The 10,520-nt window shown below is 34.7% G+C and overlaps 1 protein-coding gene across 3 annotated transcripts in view; it reads left to right on the plus strand.

Moving 5' to 3' along the window:
• The window catches only part of LOC135222804 (alkylglycerol monooxygenase-like), a 79,833-nt gene extending 70,539 nt beyond the window's left edge, over window positions 1-9,294 (plus strand). For 2 of the 3 annotated variants that reach the window (XM_064261094.1, XM_064261095.1), the window contains exon 8: window positions 6,963-9,293. In XM_064261094.1, the coding sequence (XP_064117164.1) occupies window positions 6,963-7,214 (252 nt within the window). In that variant the 3' untranslated portion in view covers window positions 7,215-9,293. Of the gene's footprint in view, window positions 1-6,962 lie in introns of all 3 variants that reach the window. The other variant, XM_064261096.1, reaches the window with a different exon arrangement.
• Window positions 9,295-10,520: the final 1,226 nt, after the last annotated feature.

Genomic DNA, 10,520 nt, shown 5'->3' on the forward strand with positions numbered 1-10,520 from the left:
ATAAAAGCAGCGATAGCAGAAACTTCATTCATTGACGTTACAATTTCTGAATGAATTGAATACAGAATTTAGGCTAAATGCTAAGCACTGGGACCTATGAGGTCATTCAGCGCTGAAACGGAAATTGACAGTAAAAGGTTTGAAAGGCGTAACAGGAGGAAAACCTCGCAGTTGCATTATGAATTAGTTATCAGGAGAACGTGGAAAGTAAGATGGAAGGAAGAAAACATGAAAGGAAGTACAGTAAAGAGATACAAAAGGGGTTACAGCTAGGGGCCGAATGCACACTGCAAAGAACCTTAAGTAATACCTACATTGCACCGCGTGAGGTGCACTGACGGCACTACCTCCCTGCGTTGTACAATTTCTAAATTGCAAAGGACATTTAGTAGAAGAGATTTTTTTGACCGAAATCCCACCGATGCTTCTCATCAGATCAACCATAGTCCATAAGTGTCTTGAGAAACAAAACTTAACCCATCGGGACCCATTGAACTTTCTTCTACTCTTTAGAAACCTGGGTCCAAAATAATGACCACTTGTTATATTTAATTATTTATTTGTTTATTGGTTTACTGGTTTTGATTAAGTCTACCATTACAATTAGGCTCAGCATAGATTAACTTGGAATCCACTGACATTTGAATAAAGGTATTAAAATTGGTTTACTATTCATTTTAAACAAACATGCATCAATTATCCGGCGAAAGGAAAAGAAATATTACCCGTACATTTTGTAACAAAAACTCTCTCTCTCTCTCTCTCTCTCTCTCTCTCTCTCTCTCTCTCTCTCCTCTCATTCATTCTTGTTGTTGTAACTAACCCGTTAAGGTTTGGAATGTCTAGGAAACCCTGTTATCAATCCACGTTGTCACCAGGCCAAACCACTGGAAGTGAAGTGGTGATCGCCACGAGAGTTTTGATATACCTCACTGATAACGAGTCAGCGACTTTTGTTCTTATTTAGAACGTTGCCAATGGACGATCAATGACAAAGAGAATTATTCTCCTTTTTAGTTTTCTGTAAACGAAAACGATTGAGGTGGCTCTATTAAGAACTACTGAAGCACAGGGCTACAAATTGGTTTGTTGATCACCCGTCCTCCAATCATCAAACATACCAAATTGCAGCCCTCTAGCCTCAGTAGTTTTTATTTTATTTAAGGTTAAATTTAGCCTTAATCGTGTGTCTGGCACCGCAACAGGTGCCAACAAGAAAGGCTACTACCGGGCCGTGGCCTAAAGTATTATACAGCATTGTACGCTGTACAGAAAACTCTAATGGGCCGAAGAAACTTCGGCGCACTTTTTACATATCTGTTCATGCACGAAGAGGATGGCGGATAATTTTGTCGTTATGTATTTTGAGTCTGATTTTTATTCGTGGCGGATATTTTTCTACGCCTCTGTTCTGTTACCCTGTGAGAGGCCTATAATTTCATTACCAGCTTTAACCTACGTTGAAGTTATCCGTACGAATAACAAATGAAATTATGAGAACACTTTTCCTGGAGTACCTGCGCCTTTTAAGTTCATGAAACTTTGGTGAAAGAGAGGTAGAGCGAACCGGATGAGTTTCGTCAATGAACTCATGAAGCTGGGGAAAATGTATTGAGAGAGAGAGAGAGAGCGTCATAATTATAATTATAATTTAAATCAGTAGGCCATGTACTGCAGCACCTGTTAGCACTGAAATAATAGCCATCCCCATTCACTGGCAGATCGGCGGGAAAAGGCGGGATTCAGATGTCTCAACGCGCTCGATCTGTGGCTGGGAAAGGTTCACATTCCCTCTTGTGTAATGTGTGTCTGCACTAAATTTAATCACTTTCCTGCATTTGTTAATGCACTTGGAAATAGCGTAGGCAAGTTTCCAAAAATACGCACGTACATAGGTGTGTCATTTTGTTGTGATCAGATAGTCTTCAATTCATAAGTACCTTCGCAGAACATATACAGTACATACGTACGCGCTTGTTGATTAATGTATGCATAAAGCTGTACACTCAGTATTCTAACTTGTCATTTAATGAATTAGAGTGGAATGTACATAGACATGGAACATATACAAAAGAATAAAGATAACAACAGACAGCCTGCTGAAACAAAACAAAATTATCTCGTTTTGTGTGTGAAGCGGAAAGTGTTCACTATACATTAGGGTAGCGGTGTCAGATTCGCCTTGACTTGACCACACAGAGGCTTAATTGCTAGTTCTTGCTTCGACGATCTCTCTCTCTCTCTCTCTCTCTCTCTCTCTCTCTCTCTCTCTCTCTCTCTTAGCTTAGTAATTGTAAACCTCTGAAACGCACGAACGTACATAAATCGCATTACAAGAACCCGCTCACAAGCACACACACACACACACACACACACACACACACACACACACACATATATATATATATATATATATATATATATATATATATATATATATATTATATGTGTGTGTGTGTGTGTGTGTGTGTGTGTGTATTTGTGTGTGAAGTTTAGTGCCTCACTGGTTGCCCATCTCATCTGGACATGTCATTGACTTCTCCCGCCAATTAAATATGTCACATGATAAGAAGAGTGGAGAGATTTTTTCCTTTTTTATTTTTTTATTTTATTTTATTCTATTTTCTATTTATTCATTTACTTCTTTTGCGGCGTGTTTTCGAAATCATAATGATAGATATACTTCTTCATGCAATCTCGACAACGATTGTCACATATTCTGTGGTAGAATCATTCCTCATTTCTGGATTCAGGGTTTAATTTCTTCCTTCCCTCTTCTTCCTGCCGACATAATGAGAATCTTAGAGATGTTTCATGAATTAGTTTAAAAGAATTTTTTTTACGTGACATTCTTTTATGATATTCTAATGAGAAGCAATCATAATGAGAAACACAATTTTTTGGATATGTCAGCAGAATAGCTCTTTGTTTGGTATACAACACCAGTTGGAACAGTTTAGCAGTAATTCTTTTTAGGGAACATATACATATATGTAATATAGAGAGACAGAGAGAGAATCTACTGGTCACTTTTTACCAGGTACATACGTGATTGTAATAACCACAAATACTTGTTGATTTCTCGAATTTTCACACAATTGGATACGCTTGTCACTACAAAGCCTCGGCTCCAAATGCAAAAATATACAGTAATTTTAATGTCTGTAGCAGGATTCGAAGCCGCATCCAGAGTATCAAAACGAGGTCACTTTACCGACCTGACCACGAGAAGAATGAAAGTTCATTGCCTAACATACCAACTTACATTTGCCTTTCGAATTCAGATACATTTTCTCCGTCGTAAGTGAACAGTCGTTTTATCACTTTTCAGGTTGAAATATACATAGATCTACGGAATCTACTGTCCTTTTTACCCGATACTACGTACGTGATCGTAATTACCACAATGACCTCTTGATTTTTCGAATACTAAACACGCGCGCACGCGCACACAGACACACACATTATTTATATATATATATATATATATATATATATATATATATATATATATATTATATATATATATATATATATATATGTATATTATATATATATATATATATATATATATATATTACCATAAAACTTTTCCCACACTAGGTGAATTAAGGCGCCAGGAGAAAAGAGCCTTCAGTTGGTTAGCAAGACTTTAGAGATGAGATTGCAAACCCCACACCCCATTTAATTTAGCCCAAGCAGAGGCTGATACCCATTTATAGCTAGGTGGGCAGGTGGACAGTAGGCCGGAGCAATCTAGTAACCTAGCAAATAGGAGCTGAATCTTGTACCACTCAAAGGTGGACGGTGGAGGCGGCACGTCCTACGCATGCGTATACATTTATACATACATACATACATTTTATATATATACCTTAATGATTTATTTTATGTACTTCCATGAGTGAATGTAAGTGTATTGTGTGCATATGTATATATATATATATATATATATATATATATATATAATATATATATATATATATATATATATATATATTATATATATATATATAATATATATATATTATATATTATCTATGTGTGTGTGTGTGTGTGTGTATGTACATATCCATATTGATGTCATATGTATGGATTGCATGTATGATATATACATTAATATATATATATATATATATATATATATATATATATATATATACATATATATAGTATATATATCTGTATAATAAAGGTGATTGTAAGTTATCATATTACCTCGTACTGACGCCGACGTGGCATATTTTTAGAAATATATTATAGTGTGTGTATCTGTACTATATATATATATATATATATATATATATATATATATATTAATAGTATATATATATATAGTATGTATGTATATATATATATATAGTTATAAATATATATATATATTTATATATACATATATATATATATATATATACATCATATATATATATATACATATATATATATACATATGTATGTGTATGCTTGTGCTGTATGCTTGTGCGTATGTGTGCAATTGCGCTTTTAAATGTTACCTTAATATTTTGCTAAGAGTTGGCGCGGAAATAATTTTTACGTACAAACATAAGTACATAATCTTTTACTTATCTGTAGCCTAGTTGTGATCCCAGATACAACTGGAAATAATCGCACCATGGCATGGGAAGACTCCTTAAGATATTGGTGATAAATGGGCTTTTTCCTTGCCTACTACATATCGAACTTATCAGAGATTTTTAAACTTTGGAATGAAACTGTCATATTAAATCATATCTATTATTTAAACAGTAGTATTGGTCAATTGGTACAATTCTTTTAAAAACCATGCTTGCACTTTAGTATGAGAAAAAGATTGGGGCAAACATAAGCTCCTCGTTTTATATGAGAGAGAGAGAGAGAGAGAGAGAGAGCTTTTTGATGTTCTCCTAAGGTGAGGCACATGAAATAACAAAATGGATGTAAAGGAGAGAGAGAGAGAGAGAGAGAGAGAGAGAGAGAGAGAGCTTTTTGATGTTCTCCTAAGGTGAGGCACATGAAATAACAAAATGAATGTAAGGACAGAGAGAGAGAGAGAGAGCGAGAGGAGAGGGCGATTTTTGATGTTGTCCTAAGTTGGAGGCACATGAAATAACAAAAATGAATGTAAAGGACAGAGGAGAGAGAGAAGAGAGAGAGAGAGAGAGAGAGAGAGAGAGAGAGGTTCTGTTGTACTGTAAACTAAATAAGAAATTTTAAAAACTATTGTGGGAATATATTAGTGACGTATTCTTTGACAAATGGAAAGTCTTTTCACTCTTCCTTTCCGATACAGATTCAGGAGTATTGCTCTTTTCCTTCACCGTTTTTTACTGTTCTTTTTCTTGTTCTTTCAGGGTTGGCTAGATAATACGAGTAGGTTGTCCACCTTATCGGCTATTGATTAGTCTCGGCTTAAGTCGTAGTGCTTATCATGTGAACTCTCAATGCTCAAAGTGCACAGAAATGATAACAATTAAACATATGTTGTGTGATTGGCCAAAGTATAATCAGCAGCAAATATCGAGTTTAGAAAGTAAATCTGTTAGTGGAATTTGTCAGAATCTTCAGCATTTTCAGTTAGACCGATTTTAATATTTTTGAAGAATTGTGGTTTAATCGACCACATATAAAAATTAAACATAGGCCATGAAAATAGCAAACTCCTGCGGATTTTTTCACGAACTTCTTAAAAGATACATATTTTTTAAATCTTATCAAATTTGTCATGATTTTTGTCATTGTGAACATTATTTTATGTATGTAAATGTATAAATGTATTTATCTTATGTCTGCATACCAGTGTCAAAGAAGCTTTGTGTGCATATATATATATATATATATATATATATATATATATATATATATATATATATATATATATATAATATATATTATATATATACATCGAGCTACAAATGTCCTTTAATATCTAATTCGCTCTACCTAGGAATTAATATATTTTCATATATGTTAGCCGAATGGGAATTTTCAGTTGAAAATTTTCGTCCTCTCGTAGACGACGAAATTATTATCAACTAAAAATTCCCTCCCCTTCGGTTAACGTATATGAAAGTATTTTAATTCCGAGTAGAGCGAATTAGATACTGAAGGACATGTATATGAATCACGGCGATGTGATAAAAATTCATATATATATATATATATATATATATATATATATATATATATATATATAATATATATATATGTGTGTGTGTGTGTGTGTGTGTGTGTGTGTGTGTGTATATATTGTATAAATGTATATATATATATATATATTATATATTATATATATATATATATATATATACATTATATGCGTGTGTGTATTTCATTGTTGTTCATCAAAGCACTACATGACCTCATCGGTCCCAGAGTTGATATTGCAATCCATTCAAATGCTTCCGGCCAGCTCTATGAGATTTGATGATCACCTCAGTGATCTGCTTAAACTTTTTTACTAATAATAATAATAAATCTCTCTCTCTCTCTCTCTCTCCTCTCTCTCTCTCTCTCTCTCCTCTCTCTCTCTCTCTCTCAAGGAAGCTGTTGCGTCCATCATCATGTGAAAGCTGTGCTAATTTATACTTGCAAAGTGATTTTTATTTCGCGAACCAGTTACTTAGTTTAACCTGAATATCAATCAGTTAAAATGACAAAGAATAGTACTTTGCTCTTTTAATCTTTTCTGCTCACAACCGGAATTTTGCATCAATAAGATGCACAATAGATATATGCGTCCTCATTTTTTTGGACACCCTTTCCATTCATGTCTCTACCATCGATTTTTTATCACTTATTCTTTCATTGTAATGTCTCAGTTTTACGTCCAAGTGAGCCATTTCTTTTTATGTTTTGTATATGACTCAAATATCGATCTATTTCATTTTCCCTCCATTTCTCATTCATTTATCGTCTCATTTCCACGTCCAAGTCACCAGTCTCTTTCTCACATTTCCGAACAGGCGGCGGGACTAGTGGAGACGCTTGTGTACAGCGTCATGGTGGTTGCAAGCCTGACCAGCATTGGCATCTTGTACGAGGACTCCCCTTACGCCAGACCATTGGAGCTGACCCGCTGCTGCGTCTCTCTGGCCTTCTGCATGCTGGTGCCGCTCTCCTCAACCTCGATTCTGGCCACTATCACCACAGTCTACGCAGCCTCCTTTGTCCTGTGGGCTTTGATTCCAGACAGCATCATGGGTCACAAAGTTTAATCTTTGGTACTGAGTATTCTTTGCTAAAAAGATCAGGCTTTCGTTCACGAATCGTTTATAGCGTCTTCTGAGGTCTTCCTGTGTTTAGTTTTGCTAGGAGGACGCTTGAGATAAGGTTTCCAGATGTAATTGTATTTTGCAAATGGATACGCGATGGAAACTTTACTCTTCAAATGATTTGCACCTACGTACAAGAGGACATATTTTTGTGTATAATGCAAAGGCAAATACCAGGTATTTATCGAATGCCTCACCTATACACAACGGAAAATATCAGGTATTCCGCAGACCAATGTTTTATCCACGCACAGGGGGAAATGCCAATTATTAACTAGAAAATATTTACTTTTGTACTGTGGAAAATGCTAGACACCAAGTAAATGCTAGGTGTTATGCTAGAAAATATTTACTTAAAAACCGAAGAAACACCCTGTAAATCCGCCAGGTAGTTTACTTAGACACTAAGGATAATACCCGCTGATTATTCTCCTGTGTCACTCAAGGAAGCCACAAGGTATTCTGTATGTGAGTGTTATGTACAGCAAACGTTTCGTGTATACCACTAGAAATTGTGTTAACTGATATTCTGTGAAAAGACCAGGTATTCCATCGGCAAGTGTGCTTGCTTCAGTAATAAGGAAAATGCCAGGTATTCCACTATAGCAAATGTGTGCACGTACACACTAGGAAATACATCTAGTAATCCACTAGCAAATGTTATTACTTTAATGTACCATTCCTTAAGTTAGAGTTTTTGTATTTATTTATAAGGCCAGTTATTTTGATAGCAAAATATATAATATATGCACAAAGGAAAATACGTGTTATTGTAAGAGCTGCTAATTCTATTTTCCTTCCCTGAAAATACCAAGAATTTTAGTAGCGAGTGTTTGATTCTCATCATGAAAAATATGTACATGTTCCTCCAGCGCGTTTGTTGTTTTCATATAGGGGAGAATGCCAAGTACCTTAGTAACAAAATCTTTTGTCTGCGTACAAAGCATATCTTACTAAAATGTGGGCATAATGCCTGCCCGTGTCATTCAATCAGGGCCAAACGGCTGGTCCGATGGACATGAAACTTGGCAGGGTTATAGTGGGGGCCCCTAAGATAGTTTAGAATGGGGTTTCATCCTACCTTCCCCCTCCCCTCCGAAGGGGGTGAGGGTGAGAAGTGGATTCCCTGAAACGGAGCTGATTCTGCCCGTGAAATGAGGCTGGTTATGCTGGTTGACTGTTACTTTACGAATTTTCATACATAATTTCTGTATACATATGTTTGCTAGTACCAGGAATTCCAGTTGTCATATTTTACTAATTGCACTTGGTTGTCCAGGTATTACACCAGTAATTATTTTGAATTTTTGTAATTGGAAAAATGGAGTTAACGAGCCAGTTTTCATTCATAATTAACTGAATAATTGCATGTAATTCACTTTTACCGGGAAAAATGCCAGGTAAGTTCAGGTAAGAGTTATAACTTACTGATAAATCAGAAAAGATTCTGAAGTTACCTTGGCAAATATTTTTAGAGAAATTTTGATTTCAGAGCCAGTAGAAGCTTTCGTGAGTACTCTTTTGTTTGGAATTTTCTGTTTGCCATGACCACATTTTCTCTTTGGAGACCATTTTTGTGGCTGACCCTGCTGTTCAAGCTGTATTGCGACAGATTTCTTGTAATTATATATTTAAATATACTGTATTTTGTGCTCTACATGAAATCTAAGTTTGTATATATATATGAGTTTTTTCAACATTACGTAGTTTGTCCTCTTCGGGTGACAGTAGGGGAAACATGACACAGCCACCCCCCCACCAATGCAAACTGGTTTGTCCGCACCAGGTGGGAGTAGTGTAGTTAGAGAAACAGGAGGGTAGTGAAGACATCCACCCACCCTCTTCCTGCAAACCTGTTTGTCCACCCCAGTTGGGGTCGGGGTAGGTAAGGGATTAGGAGCATAGGCGAGACAGCAGCGCCAAATAAAAAAAATATAAAAAAAAGGCTACTCACTAAAGCTTCTGCTGATTCTGAAATCAGAATTTCTCTCTCTAAATACACATACATATATATATATATATATATATATATATATTATATATATATATATATATGTACTTAGATCCTGACCTGTGTCGACTTTATTGATAACTAATCCATTTACAGATGCCGTGGTTAGCATTAAAGCCGACACAGATCAGGATCTATGTACAACCGTGTTTCATTTCTTCCTTGTGGTGCTTCACATGTAAGATCGCATGCAAGAGTGATTATAAATACACATGCACACGCACGTCGTTTGGCCACTATTGCACGCAACCTTTTTGTTCTCACAAATATGACACAATTCCCGTAATATTAAATTCATTATACCTTGGGAATGATGGACACCTAAGGGGAATCATAAATGACAGGTGCATCTGCGCTGGTCAGGATTCGAACCTGTACTTTTAGTTGTAATACAGTGATAATCGGTTGACTTGGCCATTCTTCTATATTGTAGTATGTGTGTGTTGAGAGCACTATATGTTAAGTTGGAATATTTATTAATTTAAGAGATAGCCTTTGTCTCATTACTTGTAAATGCATATCATAAAACCATCAAGTATCAGTGATTGAGCTTGAAAGTAATAAATGAATATTGTGTAACACATATCACAACAAGAAAGTTGATTCACCCTCTTTTATTTACCTTCACCTTATCTCTGGTTTCAGAATTTGTATATTATTATTCTGTGCATATCCACACATCCACACGCGTGCAACAATATATATATATATATATATATATATATATATATATATATATATATATATATATATATACATATATATATATATATATATATATAATAATATATAGGTATATATACATTGATACATTGCTCAGCATACAGAACTACCAACGTATATTATTATATTTTATATATATATATATATATATATATATATATATATATATATATATAGACTGTATATACACAGACTATACATATATAGAATATATATCCTGTATATATACACAACACACACACTCACGCACATACACACGCGAGCGCGCACGCACACACACATTATATATATATATATATGTATATCTTATATTATATATATATTATATATATATATATATATATATATATATATATATATATATATATATATATATATATATATATATAGATATACATATATATATATATATATAATGTGTGTGTGCGTGCGCGCTCGCGTGTGTATGTGCGTGAGTGTGTGTGTTGTGTATATATCACGGATATATATTCTATATATGTATAGTCTGTGTATAT

Source organism: Macrobrachium nipponense, chromosome 8 (assembly GCF_015104395.2).
Source record: "Macrobrachium nipponense isolate FS-2020 chromosome 8, ASM1510439v2, whole genome shotgun sequence".
Classification (NCBI taxonomy): Eukaryota; Metazoa; Arthropoda; class Malacostraca; order Decapoda; family Palaemonidae; genus Macrobrachium; species Macrobrachium nipponense.